The 22,944-nt window shown below is 54.5% G+C and overlaps 2 protein-coding genes across 2 annotated transcripts in view; both read right to left on the minus strand.

The window, feature by feature from the left end:
• STX1A (syntaxin 1A) overlaps positions 1-1,239 on the minus strand; it is a 66,329-nt gene extending 65,090 nt beyond the window's left edge. Inside the window, exon 1 of the mRNA XM_064677697.1 lies at positions 1,134-1,239. Coding sequence (XP_064533767.1) covers positions 1,134-1,163 — 30 coding nt within the window. The 5' untranslated portion in view covers positions 1,164-1,239. The remainder of the gene's footprint in view (positions 1-1,133) is intronic.
• Positions 1,240-9,943: 8,704 nt separating this feature from the next.
• MKS1 (MKS transition zone complex subunit 1) lies at positions 9,944-21,981 on the minus strand. Its single transcript, XM_064677701.1, has 17 exons — positions 21,836-21,981; positions 21,547-21,763; positions 20,610-20,765; positions 20,099-20,196; positions 19,773-19,901; positions 19,353-19,457; positions 18,488-18,596; positions 17,560-17,616; positions 16,859-16,901; positions 16,303-16,365; positions 15,056-15,126; positions 14,149-14,212; positions 12,574-12,681; positions 11,921-12,054; positions 11,161-11,243; positions 10,976-11,073; positions 9,944-10,516 (listed from the first exon to the last, which is right to left on the minus strand). Exons 1-17 carry the CDS (start codon positions 21,961-21,963, stop codon positions 10,410-10,412), a joined length of 1,770 nt encoding a protein of 589 aa, XP_064533771.1. The 5' UTR covers positions 21,964-21,981; the 3' UTR covers positions 9,944-10,409.
• Between the last annotated feature and the right edge of the window lie 963 nt (positions 21,982-22,944).

The raw sequence follows: 22,944 nt of genomic DNA on the forward strand, positions 1-22,944 counted from the left end.
CCTCGCCATCCACAGCCGCCCAATCACCCCGGCAGTCACCCCGTCATCCCCAACAGCCACCCCCTCGGTCCCTTGCTGGCGTCACCCCAGCTCCATCCTCCTGTTGTTTTCCAGACCGAGCCAAACTCCCGTCCGAGCGATGCCGGTGGGATCCCTGCGGGACAGCCAGCTTGGCCACCCACAGCCGTCCCCACTGCCCCCCGCTGCACGGCATGGTCCCCCCCGTCAGGGACAGATCCCTCCTCGCTCCCAGGCAGCCCCGATGGTGAAGTAATTAAAAAACCACCAAGAAAAAGCAGCAGAGCGAGGGCCGGGGGGTGACACGGGGTGGCGCCCCGGGATTTAGGGTTCTGCGCCCCCGGCCACCCCCACTGCTCCCACGCGTGGGCGGCAGCACCCCCACGGCCCCGGGGGGAACGAGGGGGGTCCGGGTCACGGGCACCGGGGGGCACCGGGGGGCTCCTCCACGGATGCTCCACGCGCAGCCGCCGCCTCCTCCCACCGCCCGCGCCCCGGGACCGCGGGGGGCTCGGGGGCTCCGCGGGACCCGGCACCGGCTGCGGCCGCACCGACGCCCCGCGGACACCCCCGGTCACGGCACGGGGGGGGCAACGGCCGGTCCAGCGCGGGGCAGCGCCCCGGGGCGCTCCCCGGCCCCGCCGCAACGGCCGCGCCGGAGGATGAACACGCAAAACGGGAGCGGTGCGCGGCGGGCGCGGCACGGCCCCGGGGGGAGCGCGGCACGGCCCCGGGGGGAGCGCGGCACGGCCCCGCGGCAGCCCCCGCCCGGCCCCGCACCGGCCCCAACACGCGTCTGTATCCGGTCTGCCCGGCGGCGATGCCGCTCAGTCGCCGCGGCCCCCGGCACCGCGCAGATCGGGTCCCCCACCGGGGCAGCGCCAGGGAGAACCGGAGCGGCCCGCGATGGCAGAATAGACCCCACTCCCGCCCCGACACCCCGGCGATGGCCGGGGGGGCTCAGCCCCGGCCCCCCAGCCCCCGCCCAGCCCCGCTCGCCGCCGCTCGGGGCACGGCCCGCGGAGGGGGGGCCGGGGCGGCGGCGGGCGGTCCCCGATGGGGGCAGAGCGCTGCCCGCATCCCCCGCGCCCCCCCCGGCCGCGCCCCCCACTCACAGCGCGCAGCTCCCCGGTCCGGTCCTTCATCCTGCCCCGCCGCCGCCGCCGCTGGGAACGGCCGGAGCGGGGAGGGGCGCGCGCCGAGCATGCGCGGAGCGGGGCGGGCGGGGCGGGGGGGACACCGGGGGGACACCGGCGGGGTGGGGGGGACGGGCGGGGGGGACACACCTTGGGGTCACACCTTGGGGTCACACCTTGGGGTCACACCGCGGGGAGGGGGCGCGTGGGGTCTCACATCGCGGGGAGGCGACCGGGGGGGCACAGCTACGGGCGGGTGTCACCGGGGGATGGGGGGGGGTCACACCGAGGAGCACGTGATGGGTCCCTCTTGCGGGTCACAGCCGGGGGAACTCGCACCTGCGGGCGTCACATCTCGGGGGTCGCGCTGGGAGGGGTCCGCGCGCGGAGGTCGCGGCTGCGGGTCGCACCCAGGGGACCTGACACTTGGGGGAGTCACGTCTGGGGGGGGGGGGAGTGTCACACCTGAGGAGCCCACAGGAAGAAGTCACATCTGGAAATAACGTCGGGGGATATGGCACCTGGGGAGGCCACACCTGTGGGACGTCACATCAGGGTGCTCTCAGGATGTAGGGGGGGCGCACAGCAGGGCAGCCCCAAGGGCAGGGTCACCCCTGGGTGTCACTGCGGCAGTGGCAGCACCGGGGCTGGGGGTCCAACAGACACCAGGGTTTAGGGGCACCAGCAGGAGGGGCTGGCCCTGACCCCCAGCCTGGGGACAGGCAGGGGATGTTGGGGGGACCACCCTGGGGACCCCAAACCCAGGTTTGCAGGGAGCAGGTGCCAGCAGGGCTCAAACAAACGCTGCCAGTTTGCTGCTTTTGGGGAAAATGGCAGCGTTGGGAGACACCCCTGTGCCCCCTCTTTCCCCGGGACAGAGAGGAGCAGGATCTCACAGGGGCCCGCAGGTTCCTGCAGGTCCTGTAGCCAGCGGATCCAGCCGCAGGGCCACCGGTCGCAGCTCTGGCAGCCCGGCACGTGTCCAGCATCCCTGGGGTGCCCAGTGCTTGGGTACCCCCGGTGCAGAGGCTGGGGTCTCCCCCTCGGGTGTTGCGGCCAAACCCGATGCAGCTCACCCCTCCCAGCCCCGCACACAGCCCTGATCACCCCGCACAGTCCCTCAGGGCTCTGCTCACCCTGCACACAGCCCTGTTCACCCTGCAAAGTCCCGCGCACCCTGCGCTGTCCTGCAATCCCCCTAGCCCCGCACTGTCCCGCACACCTCGCACTGCCCCGTATGGCCCCCTCACCCCACACACAGCTCCGCACACTCCTCGCTGTCCCGCATACGTCGCGCTGTCCCGCACGCCCCTCTCACTCCACACTGTTCCGCACCGTCCCGCACCCCCCGCACTGTCCCGCCCCCACCTCACCCCGCACTGTCCCGCATTGTCCCGCACTATTCCGCACCCCCCCGCACTGTCCCGCACCCCCCTCTCACCCCGCACTGTCCCGCACACTCCGCACTGTCCCGCACCCCCCTCACTGTCCCGCACTGTCCCGCACCCCCCTCACTGTCCCGCACCCCTCTCACTGTCCCGCACCCCCCTCACTGTCCCGCCCATTCCTCACCCCCCTCACTGTCCCGCACATTCCTCACCCCTCTCACTGTCCCGCCCCCCCCTCACTGTCCCGCACTGTCCCGCCCCCCCCTCACTGTCCCGCACTGTGACCCCTCCGCGGGTGCGGGTCCCTCTCTGGGACGTGGCGCCCCCTCGCGGCCTCAGCGGGGACGTGCGGGGTCGGACCCCGGTACCCCCGGGCCCCCTTCCCGCTGCTCCGGGAGAGCTCAGACCGCCGGGACAGCCCCGCCGGAGCCGCCCCAGCGTTCCCATGCTGTCCTACGCTTGTTTTTTTCCCCGACTTACTAGGCTCCATCCCTTTCCCACTTTTTCTTCCTCTCTAAAACATCCCATAATAAACTCTGTGCAGTCCTCCGCATCCCAAACGTGTTCCCGGCTCCCAGACAACCATTGCCCCACTTTCTCCAACAGGTGCCCTCACAGCAGGACCCTGGGCTGAGCCTCTGCCCGGACAGGGTGTCACTTCCTCGAGTCCCTCCACACTCACCCTTCCCCAAGCCAAGTGAGAAGGATGAAGCCTTCCAGACCCAGCTCTCTGTCCTCACCTCTCCCCAGAGCCAGGACACCACACTCTGGCTGTCCCAGATGAGACTGGGGATGGGTCTGACCATGCTTTTTTCCATCACCACACTGGAGCACCTTCCCCTGATAGAGCAAACAGCTCATCTTGCCTGTGGCCCCACACTCAGCTCCCTCCACGCTGCCCCAGCTCAACACGCTGGGTGGATCTCCAGTACTAACACGGGGCTGCCAGAGCAGGGACCCTCCAGCAGGACAGGTCAGCACCCTCTTCCATACAGGACCTCGAGCAGGACCACCCCACCCCCACCTGAAGGACCTTTTTAGCCAAATCCCATCGAGAGGCTCCCAATTAAACATTTTCCTCCTCTCCTAAGCTTCATGGAGTACCGTGAAAGGCAGCATTCCCACTTTGCAAGCTTCCTGCCTGCTACACAACAGTCTTCCCTACTTCAGTTCCAACAGCTTCCCACCTCCAGGGAGGATGCAGGTCCCCTCCGTGCTGGGTGCCACCACCCACCTCAGGGAGCTCTGCTGTGTGGCAGAGGCTGGGACAAGGGACACAGCAGCTTCTGACACCAAGAACTGTGACACGGCTGGGGGTGTGCCCCCCCAAGAGCCCTGGGTTCACGTGGGCTCACGGAGGGGGTCAGACAGCTCCTCACCCGTGCCGTGAGCAGCAGGGGCTGCAAACCCAGGGAGCCAGAGGCACAGCTCCCTGGAACAGTGCCTGCAGCACTCAGCGTATTAATGGGCTTTCAGGTGAGTCAGGCAGCCCAAAATGCAGCAGAGAAACCCGAGGACACATGAGGAATTACAGAGGTGTTTTGAGCAGAGGCTGCAGGAGGATGGCTGGTGCAGCTGCGGTGGATCCAAGATCGATCCTGCCGTTCCTAAGGACTTCCATCAAAGAGACAGGACCAAGACTGTTGATGGAAGAAAGAGCTCAGGCACGCACAACAGGGTGCAGAATTAATCCTCACCAGAAACACAGAGAAAAGCAAGGGCTTGGCTCGGAGTGAAGCTGACAGTGTGGACACAAAGGAAATCCAGAGCTCAGCCCCGAGCGGGGGCTGCAAGACCTGCAGCTTTGCTGCAGCTCAGAAACCACCTGAAGCTGCTCATTCATTCATTTTGCAGCCACTGCTGTCACTTCAGGGACACTATTGCCTTTAGAGGCAGAGGACAGAGATCTTGGAGCAGCTGCTAGAAGTAATTTGTCGAGGAACAGACTGGAAAGCTGTTCAGGGAGGGACAGACCGGAGCCACTGAGCACAGCAGTGCTGGGGAAGCCAGGGAGGAGTTCTTGCTGCCAAGAACACAGGCCAAGTCCTGTGGCAAGGGAGAGGCAGGATCTCAGAGGCAAGGCAGGGATGAGGCTCACCCCAGCACCCCACTGCCCGTGCTCACAGGGATGTGCCAGGGAGGGCAGGAGCAGCGCAGGGAAAGGCCCCTACGACCACAGTCAGAAGTGGATCCAGCTGGAAGTTGCCTCTCCCTGCACGAGGGGAGCAGGGCAATTGCCAGTGGCCATTGCTCCAAATGCTTGTCTCCATGCCAACAGCCATTAAAAAGTCGCTTTTGGACAGCTAACATGGGCTGTAATCCCTTATGCCCAAGGACAGGAGGATACTGTGCCATGCCTTTTCTGAGGACAGGACTCCTGGGGCCAATTCACATCAGGGAACGGGGACTGGGAGGAGGGAGAGCCATGCCACAACCTGCAGATTTTGAGGCAGGACACCCAGAAAGGCATTGGGCTGGGGTAGAAATTATAGAAGATCTGTGCCCTGTCGGCCTGGCCTGACTGAAAAAGTCAAAACAGGACAGGAGAAGGGAAAGGAAGGAGAAGGAGAGGTGACCAAGGGGAAGAGGGAGAGCACATCTATGGCGGAAAAAGTTGGACATTGCAAGTGCTCAGTGTTTCCAGCAGCAGCAGGAAACTGTGGCCTCCATCTGGTCTCTCATTCCCAATGACACGTCCAGAGCTGTAAGAGCATCATGGTGCTCACAAGTACATGAGCAGAGGGAACAAGATCTCCCAGGCAGTGGCAGTGTTGGACGGGAACCCCTCGGAGAAACAATAACCACCTGGCAGGAATCAGGGGCTCCCTCCTTCTCCTCACGCCTCCAGCAGCAGCCTGACAACAGGCACAAGCTGCCACTGCCAGTGCTCTGCACAGGAAAATAAAACAACTGACAGGGATGATCTGTAGTCTCTATCTGCAGGTAAAGAACAGGTTGAAAAACAGTCACAATGATGCTGCCTGAAGGAAAGCTGGGGACTAGACCTTGATGTCCAGCTCGACCTTTCTGGCTTTCTAAGGTCACATTAAGTCACAGGAAACCCACCTTTCCAACCTTCACAAAGGATGATTCTCTCATTTTCAGGTCTGGAAAGCTTGAAACAACCTGGAATCGCACACCTCCAAGAAAAAGTTTCACTTTCACACATTGTAGAAATCCTCCCAACTGTTGTGAAAGTCAGATGATTTTATTTTTAAGTACAAGAACTTGTGAATAAATTATAGCAAAGTCTGATTCCGTCAGTCCTTTCTGATTTTTTGTGTTACTCCAGAAAATGATTTTGACAGATGAGAGAGAAAGGGAAGCACCTCCAGCCTACACGGCACTTGGGTGCACTTAAAAACCTGCTCAAACCAAAGCAGTGAGAGAAATTCAATCAAACCAAAGCAATCATTCCAGTGCAGGAACAGGGCACATGGACACTTATTTCTTGACTGATCCAATGAAGTGGGATTTTGCTCGGGTCAGCTCTACTCTGCCTTGCATTGAAATACTGACATTAACTGCAGAGAAGTTAAGGCTGCACCTTGGGAGGACAATGAGCATTAATAAAATGGCAGCAGGGGGTGAGAGGCAAAGCAACCCAGAGCTTCCCTTTGCTGCCAGGAGCCTTCCTCTGCTACTCCAGCCCCGTGGCTAAAATTAAAATATATTGATCCAACAATCAGCCTCTGGTAGTTGTTTGAAAACGACCACTTAAAGCCCGTGGTGCACATAAAATACTCCTCTCCCTCCCCACACACCAGGCAAAGGAAGGACAAATCTTCTGCCTGGGGCTGCAGCTCCACTGTGGACACAGCCCTGGGTCCTTCCCAAACACCCCTCCCGATGCACGCTCCAGAATCCTTCCCACATAACCCTCCCAATGCACATCCCAGCATCCTTCCCCAACACCTCTCCTGGTGCACACCCCTGAATCCTTCCCAAATACCCTTCCTGGTGCATATCCCCAGGATCCTTCCCCAAACACCCTTTCTGATGCACATCCCAGCATCATTCCCAAACACCCCTCCTGGTGCACATCCCAGGATCCTTCCCAAACACCCCTCCCGGTGCATATCCCCAGGACCCTTCCCCAACACCCTTCCTGGTGCACGTCCCAACATCCCAGCATCCTTCCCAAAGGAAGGATGCATCTCCTAGCGCACATCCCCAGCCCTGGGATGGGGTCAAGCCAAAGGAGCAAGGAGGTTTCCTAGCAAGTCCCTAGTTTGGAGTCATCACAACCCAAATCTTCCTCGAAGGAGAGCAATCCCATTCCTGTGGTCTGACTTAGGTGGGAAGCTGTTCCCGTCACGTGAATGACTCATCTCTAGGTTTTCTTTTTCTGTTACATTTTCACTGGAATTTCTAATGGATGCTGATTGGCACCACGCAGGCTCTGACAACTGCCCACAGCCTTTCTGCCCACCATTCCTACCATTCCCTTTTGTTTGCACAGCTCATTGAATGAAACCCCAGAAGGCCCGAGGGGCTCCTGCCCCCACGCACCCACAGCGCTGGTGAGGCTGCAGGATTCAGCCTCAGACTGAGATGCCCATTCAGCTGGCAGTTCAGCTGGCACTCAAAAACCCATCACAGCTCCAGTGTGCCCGAAGTAAGAAGCAGACAAAGCCCCAGAGAAACCAGCTACGCTGCTGGAGCTGGTGTAGCCAGAGCAGGGGGGCTGCTGGCCACACACTGGGACAGAGACCCCCCAGGTCTCACTGCCAGACCCACTACTCTGGGCCCCCCAAGAGTCTGCAGCAATGCCTGGCCTGTGCCTGCTGCAAAGGCTCCTCCTGCCCTCCAGCCTCCCTCCAGCTTCAGTTCTGGGCTCCCCTGTCCCATTAACTCATTCTCACCTACCACAAGCTCTTGTGCACCCACAATGGTCCTTCCTCTCCCTTCTCCTGCCAAGTTTCCTTGCACGGGCACCCCTCCAGTGTAAACTGTAGGGACATTTCTGGGAAGGAAGCTCCTCATGGCTCCAGGGAGGGCACTGGGCTCCCCTCCTGCCTGTCCCCACAGCCATCTCCTATTCCATCTCCTGTTCCAGCTGTGCCCACCTGGAGGATGCATGACCCCACTCCAGCCACAGAATCGTAGAATCATGGAATAGTTTGGGTTAGAAGGGACCTTAAAGACCATCTAATTCCAATCCTCCTGCCATGGACAGGGACACCTTCCACTAGCCCAGTTTGCTCCAAGCCCCATCCAACCTGGCCTTGAACACTTCCAGGGATGGGACATCCACAGTTTCTCTGGGCAACCTGTGCCAGGGCCTCCCCACCCTCCCAGGGAACAATTTCTTCCTAATATCCAATCTAAACCTACTCTCTGTCAGTGTGAAGCCATTCCCTCTTGTCCTGTCATTCCAGGCCCTTGTAAATAGTCTCTCTCCATTTTTCTTGCCGTCTCCCTTCAGGTACTGGAAGGCCACAGTTGGGTCACCCCAAAGCCTTCCCTTCTCCAGGCTGAACAATCCCAATTCTCTCAGCCTCTCCTCGTGCCAGAGGTGCCCCATCCCTCTGACCATCTCCTGTTCCAGCTGTGCACACCTGGTGGATGCACGACCTCCCCTCCAGCCTGGCTCCCTTGGCAGGCTCAGAGCACAAATGCCAGTTGTGATTAAAAGATCAGTGACATTTCCATACATGTACATGTATATGGAAATTTGCTAGTTTAATTTATAAAAGGGCAAATTCAAAGAACATTTGCTGAAGGCTCTCTCCAAACCAGCTTTTACCAGCACCACTTTATTCTGTCAAGCCAAGGAGGCTGCAAGCACAAAGGTGAAGAACTGCAAACAATCTCTTACTTTGGAAGGATTGTTTGCTTGGTTCTAATAAATTTTAATTTCTAAATTTTCCTCTCTCGAGTTTCTACAAGATTTTACACTACTCAGAGTTTTAAGTAGCAAAATAATACCATTATGTAAATCTTACTGCATCTCTGTGTAACCCTAACACTCAATACACCAAATCCTGCCATATAACTGTGCTGGGCAATGAGTCAAGAACCTGATCTCACCAAAAAATTCCACCTAACAGGATCTGCCATTGGCATCATCTCAATCAGAAAGGTGTTTTTTTGCTTTATTGATAAAAAAAGTTTCTCTTAACCTTGTAACTGCACCCTGAGAAGGGTCTCAGAGAGATGAAGTTCAGCTATTGGTGATAAGCACCACAAAAACACCCAGAAGGAAATTAAGCTTTGCATGTGATAAACACACTAGGCCACGACAGGAATGATGATTAAAATAGATAAGGAGTGTTACATACTCACTGAATGCTTTTCATGCTGGGTCAGTCGTTACAGGCACACACAGAGCTCAGTTCTGCTGCTCCAGCTCCAGGCAATGCCTCCACAGCCACCAGGCACATCCCTCAGCTCCAGGCTGAGGACACTGCTCTGCCACAAAGGCCACGCTTCCAAAATATCCTGGCAGCTTCTCCATCAAAAGGAGGCACAGAAGGCAAGGAAAGTGAGCAAAAATCCCCTTATAATTGAAATTGCCAGGTTCAAGCTGCCAGATAGATTGAGGAATTATGACAAAGGTCAAGAAGAAACAAATTCTGACTCCTTTTTGGAGTTTGTTTTCCCAGTGAAGGCTGGGGCAAGCTCAAAATGGCAGGAAGGGAGTGAGGAAGACAACAGAGCACCGGGGAGGAGGGGGATGTTCTAACAACAGCACACATGGCTGCAACCACAAGTCTCATGTTCCCTGTGAAGGAGGAACGAGCAGAGCAAGAGGAGGATGGTCAATTCTTATTTCATATCATGCCTGTGAATTCTAAATTCACAGACACATTCGGACCTGCACAGTCTCAGCCTGAGATTTTTCTTCCCATCCTTTATGTTTGGAACAGATGAGAACACATGGAAACGTGACTGGTGCACAAACCAACACAGCACTGTCAGTCTGAAGGGAGCCTCACTCCTCTGAACTCGAGAGAGGAATAATAACAGGGGGAAAAAATGAGAAAAGAACAGAAGAAAGTGGGTACACACACAAGCTTCCCCAGGAAGCACCACAGTGCTCTGCAATCAGAGAAGGAAAAATGAAGCAGAGCTCAAATGAACAGCTCGAGCAGTTCAAAGTTCAGCTGCTGTGCAAATGTTATCACCTGCTCTCGCTGCCTGCAAACCTTCCAGCCCCAGCCAATGCCCTGTGATGAGCTAAGGGGAACGTGTGTGCTTTCTATTGTATTCCTGAACAAAGAATCCTCCTGCTCAACACTGCAGAGCCAGAACTTATGGGCACACGCAAGGAAATGCAAAATGTAACCCTTTCGCCCAGTTCCCCATCCATCAAATGTCCTTCCTTTGCTTTCATTTCACATATTCCATGTGGAATAGAGCTCTCTCTCTAGGAATGAATCAGTCTTAAGGCAGAGGTGGATGAATTCATTTTACTATTGATTGCCCTATACACAATAGCTAACAATTATCAGCACTTCTCAAGAAGTTATCTACTCATTTCATTAGTATCAAACAGCATCCCTTAGCACCACCCTCTTCTTTAAGAAGAAAACTAAATTTACCAAGTCATGTCAATTTTTCTCATTATTCACTACTCAATCCCTGAAAAAGGTGTTACAGGGTTCACAGGTCCCATGTCAGTATTTCACTCTGCTCAGCAGAAATGTGAACAATTGGCTGTATTGTTACAGCCTGATAACAAAGGGCCTTGAAAGAAATGTGTTCCTTCCACAGGTACCTGAGGAAATGCAAAGATTCTGGGTCTGGAGGTGCTACAGACTCCTTCCCCCAACCAGGGAAAACAACAAAGGAAGGGCTTCTGAAGCTTCCAGGCACTGTGACTGCTGCTGAGGGATGGGAGCTTGTGTTGGAGGGAGGATGCTCACAGGTCCTGTGTCTGGGGCATGGAGGAGGCAGAAGGGCTGATGAGATCCTGAGGAAGGCTCTCCCGTGCTTCCTGCATCCGGCGCCGTGCCCGCTGGAAGGCCTCTACAACACAGAGGTGACAGCAGGACAGAATGCATCAGACAGCCTCAGGGACAGGCAGGGATGTGTCAGCTCTCCTGGTGCAGGAGTCCCACTTCCTACGACTAAGTAAAAGCACCTGGCCCGTGCTGCTCCCTGTTCTCCAGCACTGTCTTTGCTCTGTGCACAGTGGAATTAGGGACAGGGACAGTGCCTCAGTGCAACCATCTGTGCTCAGGGCCAGGCAAGACTGGGCAGCCCAGTCTGTGCCCTCACACAGTGGTTATCCCTCCTGCCTGCTCAGAGCTGATGCCTCCTGAAGTTTCCAGCTTAGAGCAGAATATTAAACCTCTGCCATGCACTCTGAGAGCTCACGGGGAGGGGAATTACCCCCACAGTAATGGATTCTCCTGAAATATCCTGCCCATTCTGTAAAAAGGGAGCACAAGTGAGCCAAAGTGAGAACAACACTGAAGGCCCTACCCAGAACGTTGTAGACAGAGCTCTGCTGGCTGAAGCCCCCCAGCCGGTCCAGTACACTCTGCATGCGCTGCCTCAGGGCACTGCTCTCCAGAAAGGCTCTGCACAGAAGCACAGCAGGATGAGGTCAGGGCTGCCAGCACCAGCACAAGAGATAGAGCTCCTGGAGCTCCCTTTGCTGCACTTACTTGGACTGCTGCAGGCAGTACAGCCGGAACGTGACGCTCCCCGTGGTCTCTGTCCGGAAACCAAAGCGGCTCAGGCGCTTTCCCTGCAGGGATGGCACAGGTTAGAGCAACCCCACAATGAAAACAGGAGCACAAACTCCTGTGTGCAGTCTCCCCCTTCCCTGTGAGGTCAGAAAGAAGGGCAGATAGTCCCAGGCCGTGCTGAGGGCAGGACCACTTGCAAACCAACAGTGCAGTGCTGGGGAAAGTTTTCAAGAACTGCATCAGGGCTTGTCCTCACACAAAGCTGGCACTAAACATCACCTTTGCTCATTACAGCACCAAGCACCTCTGCAGTTTTCTTAAGATCATGAAGTTTCTGCCTGCCTCACACCCACTGGCTTCTCACTTGGGGAAGCCGTTCCAGGCACAGTACAGCCCAGATTCCTCACAGAAACCCAGGAGGAGTCTGTAGCTGGTACTAAATGCCGATCTGACACTTTGCAGACAGGGGTAAGTCAAAGCTTTGGTCCATGCTCCCCCACTTCTCTAAGCTGCTCACCCCTCAGAAGGCACAGCTCTGCCTCAGCATTTGCCCATTCCTCTGTTCAGAACCACAAGTCTCACAGAGGAGACATTTCTTTAGTGAGAGGGACAGGACCACCAGCTCATCCTTGTTCAAATCTGGGCCAGGCTGTCTACAGACCCTGAACCTGAGACCATAATGTACCGTTTCCCAGCAAGAGAGCACCTTGGAAGTGCTCCCTGCAGCTGAGCCCACCTTGAAGGTTGATGGTACCCGGACGTAGGTTAAGTCCTCCAGCTCAGGAGATCCCCCAATGAAAAACCTCCTCATCTCAGCCACTGTCCCCAGCTCCACGGGGCGCCAGGTAGGGATGGTGAGCTCGTGGACACCTGGGCCAGGACAAGAGGACAGCTTAGCTGCTGTGACCAGTGATCTGTTCAGAGTCACAGAGGGCAGCATGCTGACCCAAACCACAGCTGGCTGGAAATGGAAACGCTGCACAGTATCAAAAATGTTCTACAAACATTTTCCACCATGAGTCAGCCCCTTCCAATCACACAGCCAGTGCTGAAAGTACTCCTTGTCCACCAGGAGCGTCTCCTCACAACACCCAGGTCACCCCCAGATCCCATGTGGGACACAGAGTGATGTGCAGAATCACCCCAAGCTTCATCACATCACATTTTGTGATGGAACCACCAAAGGAGCAAGGACAGCAACACGTGATGTGCCTCAAAACAAAGGCAGAATGGTGCAGGATGCATCACATCCTTCTTTGCTGCCCCTCAGACACCTAATTACCCCCTTCAGTGCACTGAATCCCTGGGACCAGCTGAATTCATTCCCAAAAGAACCACTCAACTCCTTCTCCCAGACAATTAAAACAATGCCCCAAGGATGTTTTTTACCTGGAGATGCTGGCAGCACCAAGGACCCGTATCCTTCCACACGATACCTCTGCCAGAAATCCAGGGACAGGACCTCGAAGTAGAGAACAGGCCACTGAGGGAGACTGTCTGCAAGGAGGGGAGCAGGTCACAGCTTTGTGAAGGAGATTATCACTGAGATAAAAAATGCTAAATGTCCAACACCACTAGTAGGAAGTCAAAGAATCAGAGAATCATTTAGGTTGGAAAAGACCTCCCAGGTCATCGAGTCCAACCTGTGACCCATCACCACCCTGTCCCCCAGCCCAGAGCACTGAGTGCCATATCCAGTCATTCCTTGGACACCTCCAGGGATGGGGACTCCACCACCTCCGTGGGCAGCCCCTTCCAATGCTGTCAAGCCCTTTCCATGAAGAAATTCTTCCTAATATCCAACCTCAACCCCCCCTGGCACAGCTTGACACTGTTCCCTCTAGTCCTGTCCCTTGTTCCCCGGGAGCAGAGCCCGACCACCCCCCGGCTGCCCCCTCCTGTCAGGGAGTTGCAGAGAGTGAAAAGGTCCCTCCTGAGCCTCCTTTTCTCCAGGCTGAGCCCCTCCAGCTCCCTCAGCTGCTCCTCACATGACTTATGCTCCAGACCCTTCACCAGACCTGTTCCCTTCTCGACACAATCCAGCATCCTTCTACCACAGTCATTTTTGTATTTCTTCTACAAGGATTTATGGTTATTTTTCCCTGTAAAAGCTGAACCCTCAGATGTGAGGATGAGAACAGAATTATTGATGTTAAAAATTAGGGAGAATCTTTAACAGCAAGTCCAAACTGGGTTCTCAATAATTTGAGCAGACAAGACAATCTTTCATGAATGATCTGATGCCAACCATGGGAACCTGTTTATCTCTGACCTTTCCCAACATTACTGGGGGATTATTAACCTGGATTCTCCTACATCTCTCCAAGCATTTCTTTTTTTCCACAAAGAAACAAACTCATTGTGTTTCTTCTAGGTTGAAAATTCATCAGTGCTGGTTGAATACCCAAATCCAAACTGTACATTGGATTCAAGTGGCAAGGCATGCCACAGAGCTGTCCCTAGCAATTGCATCCACAGAGCAGTGGGATGGGTGAGGGAGCAGCAGGAACAGGCAGCAGAGAAGCCCAGCTTAAAACAGAGCTGAAGTTTCAAAGTGACATGAACTATACAAGGATTACACAGGTCACTGAGCTTGTCTACAAACATAAGACTCAGCACAGGGTTTAAGTTGTGTACAAAAAAAGCTGCCTGGTTCTCCTGCTGCAGCATCTCAGGAACAGCAACACAGCCCAGCACGCCAGGTTTTGGGACAGATAAACCAAAATCTGAGTGGTTTTGCAACTGGAGAAAGCTGCCTGCAGCAGGACAACATCAATGGATCCATACAAATGCTAATGGATTCCTGGGCAGGGCAAACACAGGATGTGTCTAGGGGCTGTGTGGTGACAGGGTGAACCTTTGCTGAACCAGAAACATCTCCCTCTGTTCCTTCATCCCCAACAGGCCAGACAGCAGGATGGGTGCACTGGAGTCAAAGGATTTCAGAGTAACAAGGAAACACACCTTCATCTTCTAGGGTGTAAAACATCTCCACAGTGAAGGGGTAGCAAAAGTATGCCACCTTATCCTGGAAAAGGAACAGGACACAGATCAGATTCCTGGACAAGAGAATTCATCACAGCATTGCAGGGGGCAGAGAAAGCAGGAAGAAAGGAACTAATGGTGGAAAGCATGTAATGATGCCCAAACATGATCAATCACATCCCACTAACAGACAGCTCGCTGCAGGATGGACCTGGATACACTCCCTAGTGCCATGTGGATGGAACAGACTGTTAAAAATAATGGAAAAGGGGAATGAGTAACACACCTCAAATGACAGCTCAGTCACTTGCATAACTACTGAACTGCCACAACCTCTACAGGAGCCAAGCAGACTACCTCAAACAATGGTATTATTGAAATGTTGTATGATAATTGTTTTTGTAATATGCAAACTAGATCACATAAAAGACATCAAAAAGCTGATAAAATTCAAATTTTCTAGGAGAGGAGCTGGAGACAGAACAGAACCAACTTCCTAGATGAGAAGAATTCATTTTGGGAAATCAGTGTAGAGACTGTGTGCATTCCTGCCCCAGGCAAGCCAGAACAATGATTTGTTAACTCAGAGCATTGGAGAACACAAAAATCAAAGCTCCAAAGGAAACCAGTCATCCAGAAGGAAGAAAAAAGTGAGGTTTCAGGAACTTCTTTGGAGTAGCTTTATTTGATTTAGTTTTACTTGGACAGTAGCCCCCTGGAAAAATGGCAAGTGTAATTAGAATGAGGAGAATCCCAAACATGCTCTGCTCTTGAAAGGAGCTATCAAGTCAGGACCTTTGCTGGTCCTTTGCTGTAGTTTGTTACACATGTTCCACTCCAGAGGCTGCCTGTTCCAACTGCTCTGCAGATCTGAAAGTGTCCTTACCCAGCCCACTTTCTTGGTGGTGCAGGTCTGTGTCACTCCTGAGAGCTGCTGGAACAGGGGGCTTGACCACTCTGGGGGGAGAGGAGAAGGTGAACACAGTGGTGAAGGCTTGGGGTGAGACCAAACTCACAAACCAGAGCAGCTCAAAGGACAATGTCAGTCTCCAGTGACTGGGGAAACAAGTAACATCACCCACACGGAATTTCACAGAATCCCAGAATCACTGAGGTTGGAAAAGACCTCCCAGGTCATCGAGTCCAACCTGTGCCGATCCCCACCTTGTCACCCAGCCCAGAGCACTGAGTGCCACATCCAGTCATTCCTTGGACACCTCCAGGGATGGGGACTCCACCACCTCCCTGGGCAGCCCCTTCCAGTGCCTGAACACCTTTTCCATGAAGAAATTCTTCCTAATATCCAACCTGAACCTCCCCTGGCACAACATGAGGCTGTTTCCTCTTGTCCTGTCCCTTGTTCCCTGGGAGCAGAGCCTGACCCCCCCCCCGGCTCCCCCTTCCTGTTAGGGAGTTGCAGAGAGTGAAAAGGTCCCCCCTGAGCCTCCTTTTCTCCAGGCTGAGCCCCCCCAGCTCCCTCAGCCACTCCTCATACAACTTTTCCCTTGGCATGTCCCACCCTGTCCTGCTCCAGCCACTGGCTGCTCCTCAGAACACCCTGAACTCTCCATGAAAAGCACCAACTCATCTCAAGAGCAAAGCAGAACCTCATCTAAATGTACTGAGTAGCAGCAGTAGTCTCTCTTTGGATAAACATCCAGGTATAACCAGAGAGGGGAGCCAGAGCCATAGCTCCAGGGGAACTAAACATGCAGCAGGACATGCATGTCAGTGCTGGGAGCCTTATTTATCCATCAAAATGTAATATGTCAGAGTCAGCACAAAACAGGATGGTGAGCAGTGAAATCAGACAAGGTCAGTGCTGTGATGGAGAGGACAGGAAGGCTGTTCTCTGCAGGACAAGGAATGAACTTTGGACAGACTGCTGACCACTACCCCCTCTGTGTCCCAGCCTGAGCTGGAAGTGATGAGAAGGGAAGATGCCACTTTCTCCCAAGCCTGAGTTTAGTTCAAACAGTTGAGTTCTGCCATTTTAGCTCTGAAGACTTCTGACTAGATCCCAACCCCAGCATCAACTTTTGCTGACTCCCAGCAGATATGGTCTGATGGAGGAGCCAAAGCCTGTTTTATTCCTCAGACTGTTGTGATGTGGCTGGAAATGGGAATACTTACGGTTAGGAAGCTCCAGGAAGAAATGCACATAAAGGTTGTCATACTCATAGCCTTGAGCTGAAACTGAGAAGAAGAGAGAATGAACTTCAGCTGCTTGCTTCAACACAAACTCCTTCAGCACTCGCTGCAGACTTTTGGGAGAGCCAGCACCAATAACCTGTTACTGCTGGAAGCTGGGAAAAGCCAGGAGATGATCCTCAGAGAAGATTCCCCCTCCAGACTAGCCCTGTCTCCATATCACTAACCATATGAGGGAGGTCACATGTTTAATTGGTTTCTTTGGGAAGTTAATAGAGATTATAGCAATCTGCTCTCCTCTTCCTGAGATCTAGGTCTTCCTAGAACAGCTGCAGCATTTGTAACCTGCATCCTGTAAATGCCTCTCAAGGGCTTAGTCTGCAGAAATAGGGAGGAGAAGAAGGAAGTAAAGGATTCTAGGGAGAGAATCACCTATTCTGGACCAGCCTATGATCTAAGAATCCTTGGACCCTTCATAGTCTCAGCCATCCCAGCACACCCATATTTGCCCCTATTACTGTTTAGAATAAGGACTCACCTATTTCTCCATTCACAAAAAGTCTCAGAGTACCAGGAAGAGGCTGAAAAAACAAGCAGATAAACAAGATAAAAGAGCTCAGTGACCACTGGTGGAACCTCAACAATCCCTTCCCAACAGCCTCTCACACCGGTATTTCATGGATATCCAGACATGAATGATGGCCAGGGAGTGAACAGTCCCTCTGGAGAAAGGCTCTAAAGACATCAAATCCCCCAAATCCCAGACTGCAGGATTTATTTAATACATAAATAAGTTTCTTACAGACTTCAAGATGGATATAACATGTAGTGAAAAGTCACTTGCAGAAATCATAGTCCTGTTTTTCCTGTCATGTTTCTGCACTTACCCAGGGGGGGGGAGCAGGGGGAAGCACAGGACGAGCTGGGACACTCTATCAAAGTCCTGGAAAGTTCAACTTTCACACTTTGGCAAACCAAATTTGAACAAAAAAAAAGATTGCAGTTTGGGTAATTCAGTGAAAAGGGAAACTATGAATGAGTCTGGGGGTGAAAGGGGCTGTTAACTTGCATAAAGTGGCACAAAAAAGTTTTTGACACTTGAGAAGTTAATAGCAATCACTGCCCCAGAATGAAACAGTCTCTGGAGACTGTGGTGCAAGTGACAGCCACATGAGCCAGGTCACCAGTCCCCAGGGGCAGCAGAGGCTCCAGTCCCTGCCAGCAGCCTCTGGAACTCACCATTTCAAACTCTGAGCCCACGAGCCCATTGAGGTAATCCCTGTGCCGACCGTAGAGCTGGAAACACACACAACACCAACAACAAAAAAGTGGGTTTGGATTATACAGTTTGTTACTTAGCACAAAAATTGTAGTGGGTATCATTTAAACTCAACTTAAATTGCTGCCAGGCTTAGCACACGTGGAGTTTAATTGTTACAGCACATAAAGAGAATGTAAGGATCCAATAAGGATCCAAGGATGCATAACTGCTAACCCTGCACAGAACTTCAGCTTCAGAGAAGATCTTCTCAAAGGCCAATTTTAAGGGATAAGAAGCTCTGAAGAATCAGATCTTAAATGGCATTTTAAAAACACAGGCACAAACTATTCCAGTGAAGTCAACAGAAAGAGATCAGCATAGGGAAATCACAGTTTCCTTGGTGAGCACAAAAATAATAAGGGAATGTACAAATGAAGAACTAAAATATTAAGTACTTCTATAAACTGTCACAGCCAAATAGGCAACTCAGAAAGATCGAGGCATGAAATGATATCCCAATATCCTGGGACATAATGGGTAACAAGAAATCAGTCAATAAATATACAGGCAGCAAGAGAAAGATCAAGGGAAGAGTCTGCCCATTGATCAAAATGGAAAGAAAAACACTGGCAGGTGACATCAGGAAGGCACGAATCTGGGTGTTTTCTTGCATCAGTTCTCACTCCATAGATCACTGCAGGCAGGGCCAGGACAACTACAGACAAGGTGTCCATAAGAAGTAAGGTATGAAGCAGTCAGGGAGTATTTGTCAGAGTTCTAAAATTCCTGGGCATGATAAGGCTCCCTGCCAGTGACATTTTGTCACCTCAGGTGTGCACAGCACTAGCAGTTACATCTGCCCCTGTCACTCAGAACCAGTGAACATGCTCAGTGGCCGGTCCTTACGTCTCTGAACATGCGCTGCTCACGCTCCTCCTCCTCTGGCTGCACCTGGGCAGAAGCATTCTCCACGGTGTATTCCCACACCTCTCGCTTCTCTCCATCCAGCTCGATCCTGCAGCACCCCAAAACACATGGGAAAAACTCCTCCATTATGCAGGGAATAGGCACAGGCATCGACAGGGCTCTCCTGACCCAGCAGTGTCCCCTGACCCAGCAGTGTCCTCTCCACCAGGCCTCTGCAGTGAGACAAAGGCACTCACAGCCCTCTCCTCGCTCCCAAGGGCACTCACAGCCCTTTCCTTCCTCCCAAGTGCCTGCCAGCATCATTCCCTCAAAAAGGGAGACTCCTTTGTGTCTGGCATATGCATAACACAATTTTACAAGGGGATGTAGTGATAGGACAAGGGGGAACAGCTTCACACTGACTGAGGGTAAGGGTTAGATACTGGAAGAAATTGTTCCCTGTGAGGGTGGGGAGGCCCTGGCACAGGTTGCCCAGAGAAGCTGTGGCTGTCCCATCCCTGGAAGCATCCAAAGCCAGGTTTGGAACAACCTGGTCTAGTGGAAGGTGTCCCTGCCCATGGCAGGGGGTGGAATGAAATGATCTTCAAGGTCCCTTCCAACCGAAACCATTCCATGATTCTATGATAACATGCATCCCTAGGGACTGGCACCAAAGCCCCACAGTCACACATGTAGTGGCCCCAGGCACAAGAAGAAAATAACCTTTCCTTAGAAATCTCTGGAATAAATATAAAAAATATCTCTCAATTTAAGTGCTGATCCTGTGCTTGAAGGGTGACCAGGAAACAAACATTTCAGCCCCCAGTACCAGTCCCAGGAGAGGTCCCAGCCCTGTTCCACTCACCGGTAGGGTCCTTTTGTGCCAGTGAAATCAGGCTTCACAGTGATCACCCCATTGCCATCCACCTTGATTGTGCAAAGAACATGTTCATACTCTCTGTGACCAAGCCTAAAGGAAGAAATCAAGAAAACACAGTCTAAACAGAGAGCACAGACACTCTTGTGCCCTGGAAGAGCAGAGCTGGTAAAGGTACATGGAAGTACAGAAGGGAATAAACACACACATACTTTCCTAGAAGCATTTTGGAGGGATACACTCGGCTACCTCCCAAATGAGTGAGGAAAGAGGCAGAAAGAAATTGCAGCCTGGGTTACTGAGCTCTTGGAATTTTCTCCCCTTAACTAGTGAAAGAAACAGATTTGAGTAAGGAGCGAAGATGGGTTTCCTTTTGGGAAGGTTAGATCTCTTCAGGATTTTACTTACTTCCCATAAGGTCCCAAGTCCCCCATGATGTACATGGTCTGGACAGGTGTGTTAATCACATGATTGTTCTTTATAAATTCTTCCGAGGGTTCCCAGGTGATGATTTTCGACTTCAGAGAACTCGCTTCTCTGTGAACAACAGAACAGCACCAGTCACGGCTCAGCTCAGCAGCATCAACCCCCCCCCACGACGAGGAGTCCCACTGCTGGATTCCACGTGTGACACAGCTCAAGCCTCCCGCTCCCACAGACCAGCTGATCCACAGTTGGGGTCCCAGCACCAGGAAACCTGCATGAGCAAGCTCCGAGCCCCAGTTTGCACTCACACTGGCCTACGGTCCTGTCTTCTCCTCCTCACATTGGCCATCCTCTCGGCCAGATACGAGGGCACCTCATGATCAGAGTCGGTTACCTTCTGGCAGAGCTGCAAGAGAAAACAGACAGGAACTAGCTTAATTGTACTGGGACATCTTTCCCAAACACACCTCTCCTCTTGGAGAAGAGAACAGGTATGTACACGGTCACAGGCAAGCACAAATTTCTAAATGACTGTAGAATTCCTTCACTGTTCTGGTGGCAAAGTACAGCTCACTCCACCCTGCGAGCTACCTACAGAGCAGTGCTACAAAGCTGAGTCCCTCTGAGCTGTCCCAACCACCACTCTGAAACAGGGACATCCCACTCCAAGTCTGAGGCACCAGGTGAAGCTGCTTTGCAGCAGTGCTTTCTCCTGCTCAGAGTATCTGTCTGGCTTCTGCAGGGCCAAGAACCAACAAATGTTCCCTCTGCAGTAGGCCTGGAAGTTTTGACGGACACAGAGTAACTAGGAGCTGGTACCTCCTCTAGGTTGGTGAATCGGTCATGGTCGGTGTAGGTGAAGATGCGATAGTTCTTCCGACCTCCAGCCTTCTCCAGTTTCCGGATCTCCTCATGGTACTGCCGGTCCAGGGGAGTCTGGCAGGCTGACTCATTCAGGTACAGATCCACCTCAAACTGACAGCACCACAGGTAAAGCACAACAGCCGCCTTTCACCAGCCACAAACACCTTTCAGCTGCGGTTTCCAAAGCCACCAGAGAGACAAGACTCTTTGGGAATTCCATCAAATAACCCGAGCTCTGGAGCAGCTCCAACACTGCTCAGGCACATGGCAGCCAAGAGCACCCACCAATGCCCACCTGGAAGGGCTCAGGCACAGCAGCTCACCCTGAAACAGGGGACCCCACATGGAGGTGCAGAAAGGGTGTCAGGAAATTCATCCCAGCCTGCTCAGTTCTGGGCTCCTCACTACAGGAGAGACATGGAGCTCCTGGAGGGGGTCCAGCAGAGGCTGTGAGGACGATGAGGGGACTGAGCATCTTCCTTATGAGGAAAGGCGGAGGGAGCTGGGGCTGTTCAGCCTTGAGAAGAGATGGCTGAGAGGGGACCTCATCAATGTCTATCAGTGTCTGCAAGGAGGTGTCAGAGGTTGGATCGGGCTCTGCTCGGGAATGCCCAGCAACGGGACAAGAAACAACGGGCAGAAACTGATGCCCAGGAAGTTTCACCTGAACATGAGGAAGAACTTCCCTGCGCAGTGACCGACCACCCAACAGGCTGCCCAGGAGGGTGTGGAGTCTCCTCCCTGGGGATATTCCAAAGCCGACTGCACACATTTCTGAGCACCATGCTCAGGGGACCCTGCCTGTGCAGGGGGGTCGGACTGGATGACCTCAGTGATCCCCTCCCACCTGACCCGTTCCGTGAAGCCCCTCCCGCCCCCTCCGCGCACCCACCTGGCTGAAGAGCTTCTCCTGCCACCCCACCTCGGCCTCCTCCTCCTCGTCCTCCGGGGCCCGCTGGCCGCCCGCGGCAGAGGCCCGGATCACCGCCAGCGGCACCGCTCCCTCCCCGGCGGCGCTGCCGGCCCGGCCCGGGCGCTCGGGGCCGGTGAGCGGCGGCGGCGCCTGCGGCAGGACGGGCCCGGCGGGCGCGACCCGCTGGATGCGGACCCTGCGGGGAGGGAGCGGAGCGTCAGGGCCGTGCGGGCCGCCGGGCCGGGGCCGGGGGCAGACGGGCGCTCACCGCAGGCGCAGGTTGCGGACGGGGTCCCGGGAGCGGTACACGGCGGGGTCCCGGGAGCGGCACACGGCGGGGTCCCGGGAGCGGCACACGGAACCTCCCCCGCCCGGGCCCCGCACGGCGCCCGCCATGGCCGCGCTCTGCGGAGACGGGCGGGCACGGGCGGGCAGCGCCTCCCCGCGGCCGGAGCCGCCCGCACAGCCGGGCCCGCTCCGCGTGAGGGGGATCCGCAAATCCCTCTGTGTGAGGGGGGATCCCACACATCCCTCCGTGTGAGGGGATCCCTACATCCCTGCGTGTGAGGGGGGATCCCACACATCCCTCCGTGTGAGGGGATCCCTACATCCCTCCGTGTGAGGGGGGATCCCACACATCCTTCTGTGTGAGAGGAGTCCCCACATCCCTCCGTGTGAGGGGATCTCCACATCCCTCCGTGTGAGGGGATCCCCACATCCCTTCGTGTGAGGGGATCCCTACATCCCTCCGTGTGAGGGGGGATCCCACATATCCTTCTGTGTGAGAGGAGTCCCCACATTCCTCCGTGTGATGGGGGGATCCCTCACATCCCTCCATGTGAGGGTCCCCACGACACCTGGGGGAGTCCCCACATTCCTCCATGTGATGGGGGATCCCCCACATCCTTCTGTGTGAGGTGTGTCCCCACATCCCTCTGTGTGAGGCATGTCCCCACATCCCTCCGTGTGATGGGGGGATCCCCTACATCCCTCCGTGTGAGGATCCCCATGGCCCCCGTAGGGTCCCCATGGCCTCCAGTGGGGGGTGTCTCCCACATCCCTCCGTATGAGGGTCCCACAGCCTCTCTGTGAGGGATCCCCCACATCCCCCCACAATAGGCCCCAGGACAAAGTCCCCTATCCTGACAGCCCCGCGGCAATGGTGAGGGGATGTGCTGCAGGGCCCCCACCGCTCTGTAGATGGACCTGTGTTCCAAACCTGTGTGTGAAGAGCTGCCTAAACCCTACCCCCTTCCTAATCCATCCACGGGTGCCAGGGAAAGGGCATCTTCATGGAGACCACCAGCACCCTCATACTGTTGCCAATATTACGAGCTCTCTAAACACAGACATAGAATCTAGCTTATAAAGAAAACG

Source organism: Pseudopipra pipra, chromosome 21, assembly GCF_036250125.1.
Source record: "Pseudopipra pipra isolate bDixPip1 chromosome 21, bDixPip1.hap1, whole genome shotgun sequence".
NCBI classification, from domain to species: domain Eukaryota; kingdom Metazoa; phylum Chordata; class Aves; order Passeriformes; family Pipridae; genus Pseudopipra; species Pseudopipra pipra.

What these genes read in the sequence shown, in the direction of transcription:
- MKS1 (XM_064677701.1), bottom strand. Translation starts at nt 21,963, where the DNA reads ATGGCGGGCGCCGTGCGGGGCCCGGGCGGGGGAGGTTCCGTGTGCCGC. An exon ending in GGCACAAAAGGACCCTACCG is followed by an intron (nt 18,597 to 19,352) that starts GTGAGTGGAACA and finishes GGGGTGCTGCAG; the next exon opens with GATCGAGCTGGATGGAGAGA. An exon ending in TACTGCCTGCAGCAGTCCAA is followed by an intron (nt 11,074 to 11,160) that starts GTAAGTGCAGCA and finishes GCTTCTGTGCAG; the next exon opens with AGCCTTTCTGGAGAGCAGTG.